Source organism: Cetorhinus maximus, chromosome 3 (assembly GCF_964194155.1).
Source record: "Cetorhinus maximus chromosome 3, sCetMax3.hap1.1, whole genome shotgun sequence".
Lineage (NCBI taxonomy): Eukaryota > Metazoa > Chordata > Chondrichthyes > Lamniformes > Cetorhinidae > Cetorhinus > Cetorhinus maximus.
In genome coordinates, this window is record NC_135881.1 from 200846764 (window position 1) to 200870397 (window position 23634).

Sequence of the window (23634 nt, forward strand, 5' to 3'; positions counted from 1 at the left end):
TGGCAAGCGTCTGGGGGGAGTTGATGAGAGATCCATAGAGTCTGTTTGAGGTAGCATCTGTCACTTAGTTTCAGAGTGTGGTGTCTTTGACCACAGGTTGCCTGTTGGTTTACATGGACTGTGTACTTATTAGGAATATTAGAATGTAAGATAGAATTTGTAACTTGTGTTATCTTTATGAATCTGTATATATCTATAAAGGTATAGTTGTGGGTGAAGGAGTATTGTAATATAGTCCATCTTTTCTTGTTTAATAAATGTTTTATTCATTCGTTCAAGTTAGGATCTATCAAGCCAGGTCCCACCCTGGGATCTGACTTGTCCAGTAGTAACATCAGCTGGGATCATAACAAAAGTGGAAGAGAGTGAGAAGTCGCGTGGTATACTTTATTAAAGTAGCAGCAGTTTTTGCCTTGGGTAATATTACTGGATTTTTATGGTTAAAATCTATCAGGGACCTGTTGCCAAGTAGTTTACTCGTGTGTCCTCACCAAGTGGGTCTTTTTGGGGATTGTTTTGTAAGACTGTTTCAACTATATAATTTTCACCTTGTGGGTTTAAGTTGTTTTGCTTCTTGTTAATACATTTTTAAATTTTAAAGTCCTAAAAATGTTACTGGGATTCAATGCTTCTGAGATTAGTAGTTTTCCCCTCATTTTCAGAATACAAAAAAAAAAGTTATGATCAGTAAGACAAGTTTCCCTCAGGGATTTGACTTGCTCAGCAAATAACATCAGCCACAGTCGTAACAAATTTGGGGGCTCTTTGCGAGATTTAAAATTCCCTGAAATATTTGGAGTTTGTGAATCCAAAGGATACGAGTACGAGGAGAGTACTGAACTCGGGAGTTTTGTATTGAGGGATGTTAAAGTGGCTGGACTGCAGTTGCTAAAACTTTTCTGGGAGTGGGAGGTATGACTGTGGAGTATTTAAAATCTCTGACTAAAACACAGTTGAGAGAGTTAGCAGGTAAAGTGCAGGTGGGAATAAAATGGTTAAAGCGGCATTTAAATTTGGAAGAGACACCTGAAACTAGTGTGTCACAGACGGAGGTAGTGAGGCTTCAGTTGCAAATGAAGCAGCTTGATATAGAAAGAGATAGGGAAAGGCTTGAATAGGAGGAAAGAGAGAAAGAAAGAAGGATGAAAATAATTGAATTGGAAGAGAAATGAAAACACTCGATTTAGAAAGAAAGGAGAAAGAGAAAGAAAGGGACAGATTGAAAGACAAATGAAAAAGTTTCAATGAGAAAAGGGAGCAAGAGAAAGAAAAAAAGCGCAAGAAATGGAAATGCGAAAGTTTGGGCATCAGAGAGAGAAGGAGGTCAGACAGCATTCCCTGGCTAGGGAAAAACTTAGAATAAAGAAAGAAAGGAGAAATAGTGATTGAGATGGCAACTTTGATTCCTTTGAGGAATTTGATTTAACTAAAAATCTTCAGTTAGTGCTTAAATTTACAGAGGGTGGAGTTGAAAGATATTTCACCTCATTTGAGATGATAGCTACGAAATTGAATTGGCCAAGAGATGCTTGGACTATAATGTGAAGTGTTTTGTCAGGTGTATGCTAGCTTCTCAGAGGAACAATCTGCAGACTACAAGGTATTAAAAAAGGCAATACTAAATGCTTATGAGCTTGTCCCTGAAGTTTTTTTTTTACTGTTTTAGCACCAAATATTTGAAAACAGGAATACTTTAGCCATTGTCTGATCTTCACTCTCCTCCCCACCCCAACAATGGAACTGCCTCCTTTGTAATATATGAAATCTTTGTTGCAAACTCGTTCAAGCACAGTGTCTGGGTGATGCAGTGTTTTGGAGCAACAGTACCTGTTTTCATAGAATGATGCACTGCAGGGTCCATTTACTGTGCTCCAGACCTCTGCCCTATGATGTTCAAGGACAGAGGGAAGAAATCTTAGGGGACAATTTCCTGGGTGCCCCTTAATAGTTGGGTTCGAGCACCTTTGTTGAAGGTCGGGGGAAGATTAAAGAAAAGAGAGGGATCCCATGCCCACAGAAGAGATCGGTGCAGTCAGGAATACCTGACTCTCAGGAATACTTGTCTCTGGAATTACATTTTTGTTTTATGCCCGTTCTTATATAGTGAAATCTCAATCTGGAGAATGTGTGTTGGGGGAAGGTGGCAGAAAGGGTGAAAATGTTGGGAAGATAAGTTAATCCAAACCAATTTTTCAAATATTCCTAGAGTTGTCTCGATATTTATAGATCAGGAAATGCGCTACCTGTCCACCTTCTCCATCTTTGTAAATGGTAAAAACAATAAAAGAATTCCCCTGGAATTCCCCCATGTCCTTGTTGATCAGATTTTCAATGTCCTGTGGTCTGAGATTTATAGTTGTCTTTAAAACACGATTAGGATTAAGGGAAGGGTTTCCATGCAAGTCCAGGTGACAGGAGGCTCCAATGCCAACTTGGAAAATTGCTCCTAAATTACAACACTTTTTTTCATTCCAGAATGAAGTTGACCTTTTTTTTTCTGCTCTCTCTCTCTCTCTCTCTCTCAGACAGGAAACCGAGTTGGGAAAGCGTTGCATGAATCATTACAGACCACCCTGGAGAAAGAAGAAAGTTTAGGAAAGAAACGCCAAAAAGTTGGATTTCTTGGTTGACTTTTGCAGTATAAATACTTCATACTAATAAAGATTTATTTAAAATACTGTATGTGTGGCTGGAGAGAATTTGTTGGGAAGTTTATATACTTTCCCTGAAATAAATTACACACAAAAACAAATGGGAAATTGCATCCATTTCGTACTGCAATTTGGAGGCAAGTTGGTCCCCGTAAATGAAAAGTCTCATTAAGTGCACTTGCCTCAGGTTTACTAGACATCTTGCTTATGAAACGGGTTGTCAGACTAATTCTCACTGCTGTGACATTGCTTACCACACTTGTCATCCTTGTGGACTGTTGTGCCAGGTTTTGCATCATAAGGGTAATTTTGGGATTTGGAATCAGTCCCACTCAAACCTAGATTGAAAATCCCTAAACTATCAAATCACAGGATTCGTCCATAACAATATTTTCATTGCCTCTGTCGGTGCCATCTTCTTAAACCGTATCCTCGAGTGAAAGGATACTGTTCCAATTCACAATGCCATTCAATCCAGACTCCCCTTCCCTGACTAAATGATCTTTCTGCCCTCTGTCATAACATCCAATGAGGACATTCTTTGAGTAATGAAGGCTACATCTGATGTCTGTGGAGAATGTGCCACATGAATAATGGTCTTTTGTACTGTTCAACATATTCTATAATTTCACTGCCCAAATTATACCAGTTTATATAGAAAGCATCCAATGTCCCTTGGCAGGAAGAATAGAAAAGCAGCATGTTATCAAAATGGAGAGAGACTGCAGAACTCTGAGGTACAGAGGGTTCTGGGTGTCCTGGTACATGAATCACAAAATGTTAGCATACAGCTACAGCAAGTGATTAAGTGGGCAAATAGAATGTTGTTGTTTATTGCAAGAGGAATGAAATATAAAAGCAGGGATGTTTTGTTGGCAGTTGTACAGGAAATTGGTGAGACCACATCCAGAGTGGTGCGCACAGTTTTGGTCTCCTTATTTAAAGAAGGGCATAATTGCATTAGAAGCAGTTCAGAGAAGATTGACTCGACCCATTCCTGGGAAGGAGTTATGAGGAAAGTTTGGACTGTTGGGCTTGTATCCATTGGACTTTAGAAGAATGAGAGGCGGTCTTATACGCTTCAATAAGACTTGAGGGGACTTGACAGGGTGGATGCTGAAAGGATGTTTCCCCTTGTGGGAGAGACTAGAACTAGGGGGAACACAGTTTAAAAACAAGGGGCTTCCCATTTAAAATGTAAATGAGAACTTTTTTCTCTGGGAAAGTTATTAGTCTGTGGAACACTCCTCCTCAGCAGTGGAGACGGGGTCATTAAATATTTTTAAGGCACAGGTAGATAGATTCTTGACAAACAGGGGAGTCAAAGGGCATTGAGGCCACAATCAGATCAGCCATGATCTTATTGAATGTTGGAGCAGGCTCAAGGGGCCGGATGGCTGACTTCTGCTCTCAAATTGTATGTTCATACGTGTCTCAAAAATTTCAGCCAGTTTGAACACGATAATTCTTTTGGTTTGAGTGTTGCCAGGCGTATTCATAAGTGGACCTTGTGCACCTTACTATCTAGAAGGTGTCTTTATCATCCAATACCTAGTTAAACAATAGCGTGAGCCAGGTCCAGTAAAATGGAACCCTTGAATCTATTGGCTACGGTAATCTCATATGTGCCATCATGTGTATTTATCTGTTTTACAGAAGACAGGCTGAAAGTCATTTGTAAGATACGGCACAATTGTAAGCCAATAAACTGGCTTTATTCTACATAATGTACATAAATAAATGGAACATAGATTATTCAATTCCCTACCAGTATTTCAAAAAGGCAACCAAAGCGCCATTCAGCTGCTGCTAAAAGCAAGAATTCACTTTCAAGTGAAACCCAAGCTAACTGGGCAAATCTTCCTTTGTTACAGGCTGAATATATTCATGTGTCCAGCCTAGCATCTCCATTTCAGTGAGAGTTCTCCCTAAATCTGTGTGAACCTTGCTGATTTAGTGAACCCCATTCCATTCATGTGAACTGAAAATGAAGAACAAATGCTTTAAATGGACTCCTCCGGTCTTCCTGTTATTTAATAGCTACAGTGGCATGCACAAATTAATAAGTTTATGGCTCTCTTATCTCACTTTGAGTTGTTCATTAATACTTTCAGTCACCAATCTTTGTAGATACAGCCACAAAAATATTTGTGGAAGAGTGAAGATCAGTTTAAACCCTCAAATTCATTTTGAGTGTTGGAGCTGTACTCATCCAGGCAAGTGGAGAGTATTCTTCTGCAGGCTTTGCAGGGTCGAGGTGAGTTATTCGCCGCAGGATTCCTAGCCTCTGACCTGTCTCTTGTAGCCACAGTATTTATATGGCTAGCCCAGTTCAGTTTCTGGTTAATGGTAACCCCCAGGACGTTGATAGTGCGGGATTCAGGGATGGTAATGCCATTGAATGTCATGGGGCAATGGTTAGATTCTCTCTTGTTGGAGATTAGCCCAAGCCTGGATATTGTCCAGGTCTTGTTGCATTTGGACAAGGACTGCTTCAGTATCTGAGGAGTCATGAATGGTGCTGAACATTGTGCAATTAACAGCAAACTGTAAACTCATGTAACCTCTTGACAAAGATGATAGCCTGGGCTCCCTTCCAGTGTGAGGTCTAATTTTGAACTGCCTCTGATAAGTCAGCTCCAGAACGTCAGAATTTAAGTTATTCTCAATTCTCCATAACAAACAGCACATTTTTAATAAACTGGAAAAGAGAAAACTGAGGGGTGATCTGATAGATGTTTTAAGATTATGAAGAATTTGATAGGGTAGACAGAAGTATCGTTTAGTATTCACAATCAGTGCTGTGTGACAAATAAGTAGAACTGCTGCCATTGAATAAGTACTGTAATAATCACAAAACAAAAACAGAATTACCTGGAAAAACTCAGCAGGTCTGGCAGCATCGGTGGAGAAGAAATCAGTTGACGTTTCGAGTCCTCACGACCCTTCGGCAGAACTGAAGTATAGTTTGGAGAGAGGTGAAATATAAGCTGGTCTAAGGTGGGGGGCGGGGGGAGAGAGAAGTTGAGGGTGGGGTGGTTGTGGGGATAAGCAAGCAGTGATAGGAGCAGATAATCAAAAGATGTCTCAGACAAAAGGATCAAAGAGGTGTTGAAGGTGGTGATATTATCTAAGAAAAGTGCTAATTAAGAATGGATGGCAGGATACTCAAGGTACAGCTCTAGTGGGGGTGGGGTGGAAAGACTAACAAAGTTTTAGTTTTAGATTTAAAAATAATGGAAATAGGTGGGAAAAGAAGAATCTATATTAATTATTGAAAAAAAAGGGGGAGGGGGAAGAAACGGGGTGGGGATGGGGGGAGGGGGAGTTTAAGATCTAAAGTTGTTGAATTCAATATTCAGCCCGGAAGGCTGTAAAGTGCCTAGTCGGAAGATGAGGTGCTGTTCCTCCAGTTTGCGTTGGGCTTCACTGGAACAATGCAGCAAGCCAAGGACAGACATGTGGGCAAGAGAACAGGGTGGAGTGTTAAAATGGCAAGCGACAGGGAGGTTTGGGTCTTTCTTGCGGACAGACCGCAGGTGTTCTGCAAAGCGGTCGCCCAGTTTGCGTTTGGTCTCTCCAATGTAGAGGAGACCGCATTGGGAGCAACGAATGCAGTAGACTAAGTTAGGGGAAATGCAAGTGAAATGCTGCTTCACTTGAAAGGAGTGTTTGGGCCCTTGGACGGTGAGGAGAGAGGAAGTGAAGGGGCAGGTGTTGCATCTTCTGCGTGGGCATGGGGAGGTGCCATAGGTGGGGGTTGAGGAGTAGGGGGTGATGGAGGAGTGGACCAGGGTGTCCCGGAGGGAACGATCCCTACGGAATGCCGCCGGGGGGGTGAAGGGAAGATGTGTTTGGTGGTGGCATCATGCTGGAGTTGGCGGAAATGGCGGAGGATGATCCTTTGAATGCGGAGGCTGGTGGGGTGATAAGTGAGGACAAGGGGGACCCTATCATGTTTCTGGGAAGGAGGAGAAGGCGTGAGGGCGGATGCGCGGGATATGGGCCGGACACGGTGAGGGCCCTGTCAACGACCGTGGGTGGAAAACCTCGGTTAAGGAAGAAGGAGGACATGCCAGAGGAGCTGTTTTTGAAGGTAGCGTCATCAGAACAGATGCGACGGAGGCGAAGGAACTGAGAGAATGGGATGGAGTCCTTACAGGAAGCGGGGTGTGAGAAACTGTAGTCGAGGTAGCTGTGGGAGTCGGTAGGCTTGTAATGGATATTGGTGGACAGTCTATCACCAGAAATTGAGACAGCGAGGTCAAGGAAGGGAAGAGAAGTGTCAGAGATGGACCATGTGAAAATGATGGAGGGATGGAGATTGGAAGCAAAATTAATAAATTTTTCCAGGTCCCGACGAGAGCATGAAGCAGCACCGAAGTAATCATCGATGTACCGGAGAAAGAGTTGTGGGAGGGGGCCGGAGTAGGACTGGAACAAGGAATGTTCCACATACCCCATAAAGAGACAGGCATAGCTGGGGCCCATGCGGGTACCCATAGCCACACCTTTTATTTGGAGGAAGTGAGAGGAGTTAAAGGAGAAATTGTTCAGTGTGAGAACAAGGTCAGCCAGACGGAGGAGAGTAGTGGTGGATGGGGATTGTTGGGGCCTCTGTTCAAGGAAGAAGCTAAGGGCCCTCAGACCATCCTGGTGGGGGATGGAGGAAGCATGGTGAAGAGGAAGCAGTTGGGGCCAGGGAACTGGAAATTGTTGATGTGACGTAAGGTGTCAGAGGAATCACAGATGTAGGTGGGAAGGGACTGGACAAGGCGAGAGAGAAGGGAGTCAAGATAACGAGAAATGAGTTCCATGGGGGATGTTCCTTCTGTTACAGATTTGATATGTCTTCAGTTACCTTGTCAGCTGTGCAGAGCATTATATTGCTGTGCGTTATTAACAGCTAGATTTTTTTTATTTGTTCACGGGATGTGGACATCGCTGGCTAGGCCAGCATTTATTGCCCATCCCTAATTGCCCTTGAGAAGGTGGTGGTGAGTTGTCTTCTTGAACCGCTGCAGTCCATGTGGTGTAGGTACACCCACAGCACTGTTAGGGAATTCCAGGATTTTGACCCAACGACAGTAAAGGAACGGCGAGTATTTCCAAGTCAGGATGGTGAGTGGCTTGGAGGGGAACTTCCAGGTGGTGGTGTTCCCATGTATCTGCTGCCCTTGTCCTTCTAGATGGTAGTGGTCATGGGTTTGGAGGGTGCTGCCTAAGGAGCCTTGGTATTATACAAACAATAAGGATCACTGAAAGGGAAGATTATCATGCAGCTGCTAGGGTTAACACCAACAGTGGTGGCCCAAAGATTAGTTGCTTCTCCACCATTTTTTGACAGTGATGTATGCCCTGGGGGGAAAAAAGAGGAAAGAAAAATTAAAATTTGAAACCAAATGCAATATTTGTTATTGCTTTTTCTAGGGCTGTCATATGTTGGAACAGTGTGTGGAACTTTTAAGGATAGCTGCCATATCCATAAAGGAAGCTGGATTTATTTCTCCCTACCATCCCTGTCCACAGCCTCTAAAGAATAAGCATTCTAATCTGTATTTGTAATGTTTTGTTTCATACATTATCTAATGCATCTGGGATCTATTATAGTCTGTATGAGGGAGTGATGGGTGTAGGAAAATATTGGCCAATGCATCCCCTATAGCCAGCCAGCTGAAATTAAGACTCGAGCCACAAATAGGTGCTGCAGTGTGGTTTTATGCTGGGATATGTCAATGGCGACAAATGATATTAACCCTGACCGCCTGAGGGCTGTGGTACCTTTTCTGCAGCAAGATTGTAAATTGGGTTACCATTTAAAGTTTTAATTTCCAATTTTGAAACGGACAAGGATGATTTTGGAAGCGTTTTAGAGGGTCTTTGCAAGCTTGGCACTTCACAAGTCGGATCATTATGGAGTAACACTCGAAGCAGCCAAACTACTGTCGAGTGACATGGAGGAAACCGTAGAGTACAAGGCAACCACGCATTTTGCTATATTGAATCACAATTATCATTTATCCACCCACTGTGCAAGTGTGTTGGTGTCTTCCTGAATTTTGGTGTAGCTTTACACATTGTTAGCCCTACCCTCCGATTTGGTATCGTCCGCAAATTTCAACCACGTTTTTCCAATCCCTAAATCCAATTTACTTATGTACCTGACAGACGTATGGTGATCCCACCATGATAGCAGGACGTTGCTGCAGGGGTTCTCAGTGTTGTGCCCTCGGCCCAATCATCATGTTTGCTATCAATAAACAGTCACTGTCTCTATTGCGAATAAACTCCGTAATGGGGGTGTGTATGATACTTCTAGTTCACTGATGAGGATTGTCCATGGAACCTGTTTGCGACTGTATCACTTGTGAACAACGATGTTATGGCCAATGATACAAAAATTAATGTTTCCCATTTAGACTTCACGCCTGATCTCTCGCTTTCTAGCAGATTTTAAATAAACATTGCTATGTCGAAGGAAGCAAGCTCTCCTCTGACTGCAAAAGCGCTAGAAAAATAAAATCCATGTTTTTTGCAGTTATAATTTCTTGTGTTTTGTCGTGAGCCTTCGGGTGGTTAATTAACACGAGTGTGAAGAACCTTTCACCTTTGGGGAGAATGCTCACAGGTGTGGCTGCTTAGTCATTTTTGCAGGATAAGAACAGCTTAAAAATACTTTAAGAATATAAGAAATAGGAGCAGGGGTAGGTCATACAGTCCTCAAGTCCCTTCTGCCATTCAATAAGATCATGGGTGATCTTCGATCTCAACTCCACCATCTCCCTCTTATCCCCAGATCCCTTGATTCCCTTAATGCCCAAAAATCTAGTAATCTTAGCCTTGAGTATATTCAATGACTGATCCTGGGATAGAGAATTCCTAAGATCCATTCTTTTGAGTTAAGAAATTTCTCCTCATCTCAATCCAAAATGGCCAATGTTTCATTCTGAGATTGCGACTCCATGTTCTAGATTCCCTGGACAGGAGAAACAACCCCTCAGTATTTACCCTGTCAAGAGCTCAAGGCCCTATAATGCTCTTCAGAATAGTTTTAAATTACAAATGTCACCATGGAGCAGAATCCTGCCTGTGGGTTTGCTGTTGAATACTCTGGGCCTACGTATTTTTAAAATTCCTGTTCAAGAGAAGTGGTTATCTAAGATGATGTTTTAGAATGATACGCAACAGAAGGAGGCCATTTGGTCCATCGTCTGTGCTGGTTCCTTTAAAGAACTGTCCTATTAGTCCCATTTCCCTACTCTTTTCCCTAGTGCCCTGCAAATGTTTCCAACTCAGGTGTTTATTCAGCTCCCTTTTGGAGTTATTCTTGAATTTGTTTCCATCACCCTTTCAGGCAGCGCATTCCAGATCACAAGAACTTGCTGTGTCATTTTTTTTCCCCTCATGTCACCTCTGCTTTGTTTGCCCATCACTTTATTCCCTGGTTACCAACCCTTCTGTCAATGGAAACAGTTTCTCCTTATTTACTCCACCACAACCCTTCGATCTCTATCAAATCTTACCCTTAATCTCTCTTCGAAGGAGAACTAGCCCAGCTTTCTCTAGTTTCTCCATGTAACTGAAACCCCTTATTTCTGGCACCATTCGAGTATATTTCTGCTGCATTAATGTACTCCCTAAAGGATGGTCTTTTTGCAGTAAAGACACTTCTCCGCCTGAGCAGTGGGAGACACTTTACTGAGTTCCTTATCCCAACTGGGTAATTGAAAGAGACACTTGCATTTATTTAGGGCTTTTCATGGCCACCAGATGTCTCAAAATGCTTTACAGTCAATGAAGTACCTTTGGTGTGTAGTCACTGTTGTAATGTAGGAATGTTGACAGCCAATTTGCACACAGCAAGCTCCCACAAACAGCAATGTGATAATGACCAGATAATCTTGCCCCCTCCCCCTCAGCTGATGAATCAGTACTCCTCCATGTTGAATACCAACTGGAAGAAGCACTGAGTGTGGCAAGGGCACAGACTGTACTCGGGGTATGGGAACTTCAATGACCATCACCAAAAGTGGCTTAGTAGCGTCATTACTGACCAAGCTGGCTGAGTCTTAATGGGCATAGCTGCTGGACTGGGTCTGCAACAGATGGCAAGAAAACCAAGAAGAGGGAAAAACCTACTTGACCTCATCCTCACCAATCTGTCTGTAGCAGATGCATTTGTCCATGACAGTATTGGTAGAAATGACCACTGCACAATTCTTGGGGAGACGAAGTCCCACCTTCAAAGTGAGGGTGCCCCTCACATCATGTTGTGTGGCACTACCATTGTGCTAAATGGGATAGATCTGAACAGACCCAGCAACTCAAAACTGGGCATCCATGAGGTGCTGTGGGCCACCAGCTGCAGAATTGTACACAACCACAATCTATAACCTCATGGCCCAGCATACCCCCTGCTCTACCATTACCAGCAGGCTGAGGATCAACCTTGGTTCAATGAAGAGTGCAGGAGGGCATTCCAGGAGTAGCACCAGGCATACCTAAAAATGAGGTGTCAACCTGGTAAAGCTACAACACAGGACTACATGCATGCCAAACAGCAGAAGCAGCATGCAATAGAGCTAAGCGACCCCACAACCAACAAATCAGATCTAAGCTCTGCAGTCCTGCTACATCCAGCTATGAATGGTGGTGGACAATAAAACAACTAACAGGAGGAGGAGGCTCCACAAGTGTCCCCATTCTCAATGATGGAGCAGCCCAGCACATTAGTGCAAAAGATAAGGCTGAAGCACTTGCAACAATCTTCAGCCAGAAGTGCCAAGTGGATGATCATCTCAGCCTCCTCCAGAGGTTCCCTGTATCACAGATACCTGTCTTCAGCCAATTCGATTCACTTCACTTGATATCAAGAAATGGCTGAAGGCACTGGATACTGCAAAGGCTATGGGCCCTGACAATATTTCGGCAATAGTACTGAAGACTTGTACTCTAAAACTTGCCGCGCTCTGAGCAAAGCTGTTTCAGCACAGCTACAACACTGGCACTACCTGGCAATGTGGAAGCCCAGGTATGTCCTGCCCACAAAAAGCAGGACAAATTCAACACAGCCAATTACTGTCCCATCAGTCTACTCTTGATCATCAGTAAATTGATGGAAGCAGTACTTGCTTAGCAATAATCTGCTCACTGATGCTCAGTTTGGCTTCCACCAGGGTCACTCAGCTCCTGACCTCATTACAGCCAAATATGGACACAAGAGCTGAACTCAAGAGGTGAGGTGATTGTCCTTGACATCAAGGCAGCCTTTCACCGAGTGTGGCATTAAGGAGCCCTAGCAAAACGGAAGTCAATGGGAATTGGGGGAAAAGTCAACACTGGTTAGAGTCATACCTAGCACAAAGGAAGATGATTGTAGTTGTTGGAGGTCAATCATCTCAGCTCTGGGACATCGCTGCAGGAGTTCTTCAGGGTAGCTTCCTAGGCCCAACCATCTTCAGCTGCTTCATCAATGACCTTCCTTCCATCATAAGGTCAGAAGTGAAGATGTTCACTGATGATTGCATATAATGTTCAGTATCATTTGTAACTCCTCAGATACTGAAGCAGTCTGTGTCCATAGGTAGCAAGACCTGGACAATATTCAGGCTTGGGCTGATAAGTGGCAAGTAACAGGCAATGTGCCAGGCAATGACCATCTCCAACAAGAGAGATTCTAACCATATCCTCTTGACAATCAATAGCATTACCATTGTTGAATCCCCCACTATCAATATCCTGGTGGTTACCATTGACCAGAAACTGAACTGGACTAGCCATATAAATACTGTGGCTACAAGAGTAGGGTCAGAGGCTGGGAATCCTGCAGACAGTAGGTCACCTCCTGACTCCCCAAAGCCTGTCCACCATTGACATGGCTCAAGTCAAAAGTGTGATGGAATACTGTTCACATGCCTGGATGAGTGCAGCTCTAGCAACACTCAAGAAGCTTGACACTATCCAGGACAAAGCAGCCTGCTTGATTGGCATCCTATGCACCACCTTCAACATTCACTCCCTGTACCACCGACACAAAAGTGGCAGCAGTGTGTACCGTCTACAAGATACACTGTAGCAACTCACCAAGGTTCCTTTGACAGCACCTTCCAAACCCGCGATCACTATCACATAGCGGTTCAAGAAGGCAGCTTATCACCTTATTCTCAAGGGTAATTAGGGATGGGCAATAAATGCTGGCCTAGTCAGTGATGCCAACTTACTCTGAAAGAATTTTTAAAAATCTTTTTTTGTGTTGTTAATTGAGAGATAATCTTTGCCAGGACACTAAGGAGAACTCCCCCTTTCTTCAAAGTAGTGTCATAGGATCATTTACATTCACCAAAGCCGACCCACATGGCCTTGGTTTAGCATCGCATCTGAAAGACAACACTTCTGACAATGCAGCACTCCCTCAGCACTACACTGGAGTGCCAGCTTCGAATTTTGTGCTTAAGTGCCGCAGTGGAATTTGATCCTGGAATTCAGAGGCAAGAGCCATGGGTTCACCACAATTATGGCAGAACAGGAAGATGAAGGTGGGTGATTTCCCTTTTGGAAGGAAAGAACCCTCTAGGAGGCTCCGCCCCACCAAGTGACACTTGGGAAGTGGCAGAAATCTAAGTGGAGGGCACTTGATCCATTCTTTCAGTCAAGCTATGACCTCTGCGGACCAGCTGAAGAAAAGGGGGAGGAAAAATTAGAGAGTGAAACAAACTCAGGGGTTAAAAAAAAAGACTTAGTTGGGGTTGGGGTGGGGTGCGGAGAGACGTGAACTACCCGGTCAAACTTGCCTTTTAAAATGTGGGTGTCAAAGAGTCTAGTTACATAATCCCACATGACTGCAGACTAATCTTGTTTCCCAGACAGGACAGGTACACGGTTACAAGGTACACAAGATAGTTACAAGATATTCTATCACATCGATCAAGGTGATTCTGCAAGGAGGGGGAGTGGGGGGGGCAGGTGAAATTTGCTCACAAACAATTGATTTATTCTTAAACAGAACTTTTTTTCTTTACAAGAAACGAAATTTTCTGGCCAGCGGAGGATGGACATTACAGTCATGTAAGAACAGACTGAAGTAATCAGGACGTCCATTTTATTGCTTTGCTCCTCACTTTCTGTTACAGAAGAGGTGCCACATCTCAAGTTGGCTGAGGACCAGTGGCATGCAGCTGTTGGAAAAACAGGCGGATACTTTTCTCGAACATTCTGGAGCCCACTGCCTGCACTCCACAGCTGGGATGACTCGGCATCACGCCCCCATCAAATCCTCTATGGGCTAACAATAGCACTCAAAATATTTGGGACCTTTAAGACGAGACCCCTTCTAGTGGCGAAACTAATTTGGGAAGGGGTTTCTGGGGGTTGAATGCTTGGAAGTGTAATAATGCTTGCAAAGATCCAGCTATTGCAGTAGACTGTTTAGAACAAATACTTTCAATAGACTGTTTACAAGCGACATTTCTCCACCCTGAATAAACCAAACCAAAACAGATCACAGAAAAACTCCTAATTTGGAATAAAACCAATGAAATGTTGGAAACAGTCAGCAGGTAAAGCAGCATCTGCGGGAAGAGAAACGGAGTTAATATTTCAGGTTTAAAGTTCAGGTTATTTCATCAGAATTAACTTGCAAGGATGTGGGGAGAAAGCAGGAGATCGGGGATGAAACTAGGCAGCTCTGTCAAAGAGCCAGCCCAGGAACGATGGGCCGAATGCCCCCCTTCTGGGCGGTAAGATTTTGTTAGAGGTGAACAGTTTTTGTAAGTTCGATTCCCGGTCTGGGCTAACCCCACCGATCTCAGGAATTAATCTCAGTGCCTTCGATCAGGGTGGGCACAGTCCTGCCCAAGGTTACTAACTCCTGATTGCTGTCCAGGGACCCTTGTGGGTAAGTGTGGTGTGGATTTTGGGTGTTGGCAAGATTAGGCTTACCCGATGCCAAAAGTCTGTTCACGTTGCCACATTTATAAGGGTGAGGATTGTAGAGGTTTGGAAGTATTTGATAGGGTAAAATAGAGAGGCAACCTTTCCACTGGTGGGGGACTCTAGAACAAGGGGATGTCAGCTTAAAATTGGAGCCAAGCCTTCCAGGCGAGAAGTCAGGAAACACTTCTTCATGCAAAAGGGTGGGTAGAAGTGTGGAAGTCTCTCCCCCAGAAAGCAGTGGATGCTGGAGCTCAATTGATAATTTTGAATCTGAAATCAAGAGAATTTTGCCAGACAAGAGTCATAGAGTCATAGAGGTCTACAGCACTGAAAAAGGCCCTTCGGCCCATCGAGTCTGCGCCGGTCAAACAAGTACCTAACTATTCTAATCCCATTTTCCAGCACTAGGCCCATAGCCTTGTATGCCATGGCATCGCAAGTGCACATCCAAATACTTCTTAAATGTTATGAGGGTTTCTGCCTCTACCACCCTTTCAGGCAGAGAGTTCCAGATTCCCACCACCCTGTGGGTGAAAAAGTTCTTCCTCACATCCCCTCTAAACCTCCTTCCCCTTACCTTAAATATATGCCCCCTGGTTATTGATCCCTCCACCAAAGGGAAAAGTTCCTTTCTGTCTACCCTATCTATGCCCCTCATAATTTTATACACCTCAATCATGTCCCCCCTCAATCTCCTCTGCTCCAAGGAAAATAACCCCAGTCTATCCAATCTCTCCTCATAACTAAAACTCTCCAGCCCAGGCAACATCCTGGTAAATCTCCTCTGCACTCTCTCTAATGCAATCACATCCTTCCGATAATGCGGATTTCCAGAGCTGCACTCAATACTCTAGCTGTGGCCTAACCAGCGTTTTATACAGTTCCAGCATAACCTCCCTGCTCTTATATTCCATGCCTCGGCTAATAAAGGCAAGTATCCCATATGCCTTCTTAACCACCTTATCTACCTGTCCCGCTACCTTAAGGGACCGGTGGACATGCACATCAAGGTCCCTCTGATCCTAAGGAATCTGGAGCTGAGGAGGGGGTGTGGTTGAATTTAACATACAAATGGCTTTCGATTCATGGGGCACTGGTACCGGTACTGGGGAAAATGGAAGCTATACCGTTGGGACAGGTTTTCACCTGAACCGTGCTGGGATCAATGCTCTGGTGAGTCATATAACTAGAGTGATACAAGGCTTTATATTAAGTAGTGGGGAGAAGGGATCATGAGAGGAGATGTAGTAAATCAGAGAGCAACAATGAGGTAATAGAGCAGAGTAGTAATTTTGATAATGATATCCAGAGTGTGGCAGGAAGTGACAGAGAGTACAAACTTAAGAGTGCGCCAGCAGATAAGGCCAGAGATTGCAAAAATGGTAAAAAGGCAGAGTTAAAGGCTCTGTATCTGAATGCGTGCAGCATTCTTATTAAAATTGGCTAGTAGTTAGCACAGATAGAAATAAATATGTATGACCCGATAGCCATCAACAGAGACATGGCCGCAGGGTGACCAAGGCTGGGACCAGAATATTAAAGGGTATGTGACATGCAAACATACGAACAAGGAGCAGGAGGCCATTTGGTCCCTTGAGCCTGGTCAACCATTTAATAAGTTCATGGCTGATCTGATAGTAACCTCAAATCTGCATCCCGCCTACCCCTGATAATCTATCATCCCCTTGCTTACCAAGAATCTATCCATCTGTGTCTTAAAAAGATTCAAAGATTCTGCTCCTACCACCTTTACAGGAAGAGAGTTCCAATGACTCACAACCCTCTGAAAGAAAAAATTTCACCTCATCTCTGTTTTAAATGGGTGGCCTCTTACTTTTAAACAATGACCCCCAGTTCTAGATTATCCACAAGAGGAAACATCTTCTCCACACCAGCCCTGTCAAGACCCCTCAGCATCTTATATGTTTCAATCAAGTCACCTCTTACTTTTCTAAACTCCAGTGGATACAAGCCCACACTGTCCAACATTTCCTCAAAGGACAACCCACCCATTCCAGGTATTAGACTGGTAAACCTACAGTGCGCTTGCACAGGAACAGGAGAGTGAGCACATCCTGAGTGGGGCACAGCCAGAGTGGGTATTCGGAATTTGGTGCAAAGCGGGAATTCAGTGCATAGGGGATGAGGTGCTCTTTGCATTTTTCCTTGCTACAACTTCTTAAATCTTCAGAGCGTGCTGCAGCAGGAGAGGCTGCAAGGGAAAGGAATCACTGGTAAGTAGTGGGTAAGGTATTTACTACTTTAATCGCTAATAGTTTAAGGTCTTTTTGTGGTTTACAGTTTGTATATTCTACAGTAACGAGGATCAGGAAAAGAAGGCCCTAGAGTAATTGACTTAAAAGGTTTAATTTAAAGGGATAAGTCATGGCAGGAGAGCTCAAAGCCGTGGTGTGCTCCTCATGCTCCATGTGGGAAGCCGGGAACATTTCCAGTGCCCGGGACCAGCATGTATGCAGGATGTGTGTCCAGCTGCAGCTCCTGGAAGCTCGGGTTTCAGAGCTGGAATGGCGGCTGGGGACACTGTGGAGCATCCGCGAGTCTGAGAGCATTGTGGATAGCACGTTTAGAGAGGTGGTCACACCGCAGATGAAAGGACTTGAGGAAGGTAGGGAATGGGTGACCACCAGGCAGACCAAGAGAAACAGGCAGGTAGTTCAGGAGTCCCCTGGGGTCCCGCTCGCAAATCGATATTCCATTTTGAAGGCTGATGAGGGCGCTGGTTCCTCCAGGGAGTGCAGACAGAGCCAAGCTTCTGGCACCATAAGCAGCCTGTCTCTACAGGAGGGGAGGAAGGGAGGAAGAGCAATAGTAATAGGGGATTCTATAGTTAGGGGAACAGATAGGCACTACTGTGACCATCAACGTGACTCCAGGATGGTGTGTTGCCTCCCTGGTGCCAGGGAGGCCACTGAACGGCTGCAGGGCATCCTGAAGGGGGAGGGTGTCAAGGCAGAGGTCATGGTACATGTTGGTACCAATGACATAGGTAGAAAGAGGGATGAAGTCTTGCATCAAGAATTCAGGGAGTTAGACAGTAGACTAAAAAGCAAGACCTCTCGGGTTGTAATCTCTGGATTACCCCCAGTGTCACGTGATAGCAAGCTCAGAAATAGGAGAATAGCACAGATGAATATGTGGCTTAAGAGTTGGTGCAGGAGGGAGGGTTTTAGATTTCTGGATCACTGGGACAATTTCTGGGGAAGGTGGGACCTGTACAAGCGGGACGGTCTACATCTGATCCAGAGCGGGACTAACATCCTTGCAGGTGGATTTGCTAGTGCTGTTGGGAGGAGTTTAAACTAATTTGGCAGGGGGAGGGGACACAGAATGTTAGCAGAGTAGGGACACATCATAATACAGTAAAACAATCAAATCAGAGGAAGTACAGCTGCAATAAGCTTCAAGGGAGTAAGGCAAGGCTGGATGGCCTCTACTTTAGTGCCAGGAGTATTACAGGTAAAATGGATGAGTTAAGGGTGAGGATTGACAGGTGGAATTGTGTTTTAGTAGCCATCACTGAGACGTGGTTGAGGGAAGGGCAGGATTGGCAGCTCAACATTCCGGGATATAGAATCTTCAGGCGAGAGAGGGGAGGGGGTAAAAGAGGGGGAGGCATTGCATTATTAGTTAAGGAGTCAGTTACTGCAGTAAGGAGAGATGATATCTTGGAGGGGGCATCGAATGAAGCTTTGTGGGTAGAGCTTAGGAATAAAAAAGGGGCAAAGGTGTTTATTATAGACCCCCAGATAGTCAGCGGGAAATTGAGGAGCAAATATGTGCATAATTTGTGGAGGTGTGTAAAAACAATAACAATAGGGTAATTATATTAGGTGATTTCAACTTTCCCAACATTAATTGGGATAGACATAGTGTCAAGGGCTTGGATGGAGTGGATTTCTTGAAATGTGTACAGGAGAACTTTTTAGGTCAATATGTAGAGGGTCCAACAAGGGATGGTGCATTGCTGGACCTAATTCTGGGGAATGAAGCCGAACAGGTGGCTGAGGTGGTGGTGGGGGAGCATTTTAGTGATAGCGACCACAACATGGTACAGTTTAAGTTTGTTATGGACAAAGAAATCGACAAGTTGCAAAAAAATGTTTTGGATTGGGGGAGAGTGGATTTTAGTAAAATAAGGCAGGATCTGGCCAAGATAGACTGGGAACAGCTACTTGTGGGGAAATCTACAGAAGAGCAGTGGGGGGCGTTCAAAAAGGAAATGGGGAGGGTACAGGATCAACATGTTCCCTCTAGGGTGATAGGAAGGAGTAACAAGCCCAGAGAACCATGGATGACCAGAGATATTCAGGATACAATGAGAAGGAAAAGAGAGGCTTTTAGCAGGTACAAGGGAAGCAAACCAGCAGAGGCATTAGTGGAGTACAGACAGTGCAGGGTGGAGCTTAAGAAAGCAGTTAGGAGAGCAAAGAGAGGATATGAGAAAGCCCTGGCTGGTAAAAGTAGGGAAAATCCAAAGATATTCTATAAGTATATCAATGGGAAGAGGATAACCAGGGAAAGAGTAGGGCCCATAAGGGACCAAGAGGGCAATCTATGGATGGAGCCAGGGGACATCGCTAGAATGTTGAATGAACACTTCATGTCTGTCTTCACCCAAGAGAATGAGGATGAAGGTATCGAACTCGGGGAAAGAGACTGCGAGGTTCTTGAGCAAATTGATATAGGGAGTGACAAAGTACTGGAGGTGTTGGCTGGCTTAAAAGTGGACAAATCTCCAGTTCTGGATGATTTGTGTCCCAGACTGCTGAGGGAGGCAAGGGAGGAGATCGCAGGGGCTCTGACCCGAATTGTTAATTCCTCTCTGGCCATGGGGGAAGTGCTAGAGGACTGGAGAACAGCTAATGTGGTTCCACTATTTAAGAAGGGTTGTAGAGATAAGCCAGGGAACTACAGGCCAGTGAGTCTCATGTCAGTGGTAGGGAAACTATTGGAGAAATTTCTGAAGGAGAGAATCTATCTCCACTTGGAGAGGCAAGGCTTGATCAGGGATCGTCAGCATGGCTTTGTCAGAGGGAGGTCATGCCTAATAAATTTGATTGAATTTTTTGAGGGGGTGACCAGGTGTGTAGATGAGGGTAGTGCAGTTGATGTAGTTTATATGGATTTCAGCAAAGCCTTTGACAAGGTCCCACATGGGAGACTTCTAAAGAAGGCAAAGGCACATGGGATACAGGGTAATTTGATAAGGTGGATTCAAAATTGGCTTAGTTATAGCAGGCAGAGCGTGATGACAGAAGGATGCTTTAGTGACTGGAAGCCAGTGTCCAGTGACGTACCACAGGGATCTGTGCTGGGTTCCCTATTATTTATCATTTAGAAAAACAACATAGATAACTATGTGGGGGGTAGGATTAGTAAGTTTGCAGATGACACAAAGATTGGCCGGGTGGTTAACAGTGAGGTTGAGTGTCTTGGGCTACAGGAAGATATAGACGGGATGGTCAAATGGGCAGATAAGTGGCAGATGGAATTTAATCCTGAAAAGTGTGAGGTGATACACTTTGGAAGGAGTAATTTGACAAGGAAATATGCAATGAACGGCATGACACTAGGGAGTTGTGAGGAACAAAGGGACCTTGGCGTGTGTGTCCATAGATCTCTGAAGGCAGAGGGGCATGTTAGTGGGGTGGTGAAAAAGGCATATGGGACACTTGCCTTTATCAATTGAGGCATAGATTACAAATGTAGGGAGGTCATATTGGAGTTGTATAGAACCTTGGTGAGGCCACAGCTGGAGTACTGTGTGCATTTCTGGTCGCCACATTATAGGAAGGATGTGATTGCACTGGAGGGGGTGCAGAGGAGATTCACCAGGATGCTGTCTGGGGTGAAACATTTAAGTTATGAAGAGAGGTTGGATAGACTTGGGTTGTTTTCGTCAGAGCAGAGAAGACTGAGGGGCGACTTGATTGAGGTATACAAGATTATGAGGGTCATGGACAAGGTGGATAGGGAGCAGCTGTTCCCCTTAGTTGAAGGGTCAGTCACGAGGGGGCATAAGTTCAAGGTGAGGGGCAGGAGGTTTAGGGGGGATGTGAGGAAAAACTTTTTTACCCAGAGCGTGGTGACGGCCTGGAATGCACAGCCTGGGAGGGTGGTGGAGGCAGGTTGCCTCACATCCTTTAAAAAGTACCTGGATGAGCACTTGGCACGTCATAACATCCCAAGGCTATGGGCCAAGTGCTGGTAAATGGGATTAGGTAGGTAGGCCAGGTGTTTCTCACGTGTCGGTGCAGGCTCATTGGGCTGAAGGTCCTCTTCTGCACTGTGATTCTGTGATTCTGTGAACCTTTTCTGAACTGCTTCAAATGCATTTACATCCTTCCTTAAATAAGGCAACCAATACTGTACACAGTACTCAGGATGTGGTTTCACTAGTGCCCTGAATAACTGAAGCATAACCTCCCTACTTTTCTATTCGATTCCCCTCACAATAAATGATAACATTCTATTAGCTTTCCTAATTACTTGCTGTACCTGCATACTAGCCTTTTGCGATTCATGCACTAAGACACTCAGATCCCCTGCATCTCAGAGCTTTGCAATCTCCCACCATTTAGATAACATATTTCTCTTTTATTCTTCCTGCCAAAATGGACAATTTCACATTTTCCCACATTATACTCAATTTGCTAGGCCTTTGCCCACTCACTTAACCTATCTATATCTTTTCCTAGCCTCCTTATGTCCTCTTCACAACATACTTTCCTCTACTTCATACTTTCCTACCTATCTTTGTGTCATGAGCAAATTTGGCAACCATCCCTTGATCCAAGTCATTTATATAAATTGTAAACAGTTAGGGTCCCAGCACTGATCCTTGTGGCATACCGCTCATTACATCTTGCCAAATTGAAAAAAACCCATTTATGCCTACTCTCTGCTTCCCGTTAGCCAGCCAATCTTCTATCCATGCCAATATGTACCCCCTATGCCATGAGCTTTTATTTTACGCAATAACCTCTGATGTGGCACTTTATCAAATACCTTCTGGAAATCTAAGTACAGTACATCCACAGGTTCCCCTTTATCCACAGCACATGTTACTTCCTCAAAGAACTCAAAAAATTGGTTAAACATGATTTCCCTTTCACAAAACCATGTTGACTCTGCCTGATTACCTTGAACTTATCCAAGTGCTCTGCTATAACTTGTTTAATAATGGCTTCTAACCTTTTCCCTCTGACAGATGTTAAGCTAACTGGCCTGTAGTTTCCCACTTTCTGTCTCCCTCCCTTTTGAAATAGTGGGGTTACATTTGCTATCTTCCAATCTAATGGGACCTTCACCGAATCTAGGGAGTTTTGGAAAATTAAAACCAATGCATCAGCTATCTCACTAGCGAGGAAAAGATGGTGGGGTAGCTTTGTTAATTAAGGATGACATTAGTACAGTAGTGAGAAATGAACTTATCTTGAAAGAGCAAGATGTAGAGTCAGTTTAGGTAGAGGTTAGAAATAGGAAAGATAAGAGGTCACTTGTGGGAATAGTTAATAGGCTGCCTAACAGTAGTTACACAGCAGGACAGAGTATACAGGGAGAAATAAATGAGCCATGAAAGGGGTATTGAAATAATCATGGGTGACTTTAATCTACATGTAGATTGGACAAAACAGATTGGCAAAGGTAGCCTGGAAAATAAGTTGATAGAATATATGCGCAACAATTTCTTAGAGTAGTACATTCTAGAGCCTATCAGGGAGCAGGCTATTCTAGACCTGGTAATGAGCAATGAGACAGGTTTAATCAATTACCTCACAGTAAAGGAGCCTTTGGGTGACATAACATGACTATAACATGATAGAATTTCATGTTCAGGTTGAAAGGGTGAAGCGTGGGTCTAAGATTAGTGTTTTAAACCTGAATAAGGGCAATTATAAAGATATCAAAGTAGAGCTAGCTAAAGTGAACTGGGAAACTAGGTTAAAAGGTAGGACAGTAGAGATGCAATGGCAGACTTTTAAGGAGATGTTTAATAACTCTCAGCAAAGATTTATCCCAGTAAGAAAAACTCTTTGAGAAAGATGCATCATCTATGGCTGAATAAAGAAATTAAGGATTGTATTAAATTGAAAGAAGCATTGTACAAATCTGCAAAGATTAGTGGTAGGTCAGAAGATTGGTCAGGTTTCAAAAACCTGCAAAAAATGACTAAAAAAAAAGAAAAAAGAGGGAGAAAGTTGAGTATGAGAGAAAGCTAGCTAGTAATATAAGATAGATAGTAAGAATTTCCACAAGTATTTAAATAGGAAAAGAGTAACTAGAACTAGTGTTGCTCCTCTAGAGAGTGACTCTGGGGAATTGATAATGGAAAGCAAGGAAATGGCGGAGGCATTGAACAGGTATTTTGTGTCTGTCTTCACTGTAGACGACTTCGAAAACTTACCAAAGATACTTGAAAATCGAAAGGTGAATGAGAAAGAGGAACTTATAACAATCACCATCATTAGGGAAAAGATGTTGGGTAAACTATTAGACCTAAAGGCTGACAAGTCCCCAGGGCCAGATGGTCTGCACCCTAGAGTCTTAAAAGAGGTGGCTGCAGAGATTATAGATGCATTAGTTATAATTTTCCAAAATCCCTTAGATTCTTAAAGGGTCCCAGTGGATGGGAAAATAGCTAATGTAACACCATTATTCAAGGAAGTTGGGGGGGGGGGGGGAGACAGAAAGCAAGGAAACTATAGGCCAATTAAGCTAACATCTGTCATAGGGAAATTGCTGGAATCCATTATTAAGGAGGCTGTGGCAGGATGCTTAGAAAATCATAATGTGATTGGGCTGAGTCAACATGGTTTTGTGAAAGGAAAATCGTGTTTAACTAATTTACTAACATTTTTTGAGGAAGTAACAAACAAGATGGATAAAGGGAAACTTGTAGATGTGGTGTATTTGGATTTTCAAAAGGCACGTATGAGTAAAGGTTTGGTTAGCTAACAGGAAGCAGAAAGTAGGAATAAATGGGTCTTTTTCAGGTTGGCAAGCTGTAACGAATGGAGTGCCAAAGGGA

At 43.8% G+C, this 23634-nt stretch overlaps 1 protein-coding gene across 2 annotated transcripts in view; it reads left to right on the forward strand.

The window, feature by feature from the left end:
* The window catches only part of exosc7 (exosome component 7), a 32914-nt gene extending 30232 nt beyond the window's left edge, over positions 1-2682 (forward strand). Inside the window, exon 8 of one of the 2 annotated variants that reach the window (XM_078539611.1) lies at positions 2530-2682. In XM_078539611.1, the coding sequence (XP_078395737.1) occupies positions 2530-2595 (66 nt within the window). In that variant the 3' untranslated portion in view covers positions 2596-2682. Of the gene's footprint in view, positions 1-2525 lie in introns of both variants that reach the window. The other variant, XM_078539610.1, reaches the window with a different exon arrangement.
* Positions 2683-23634: the final 20952 nt, after the last annotated feature.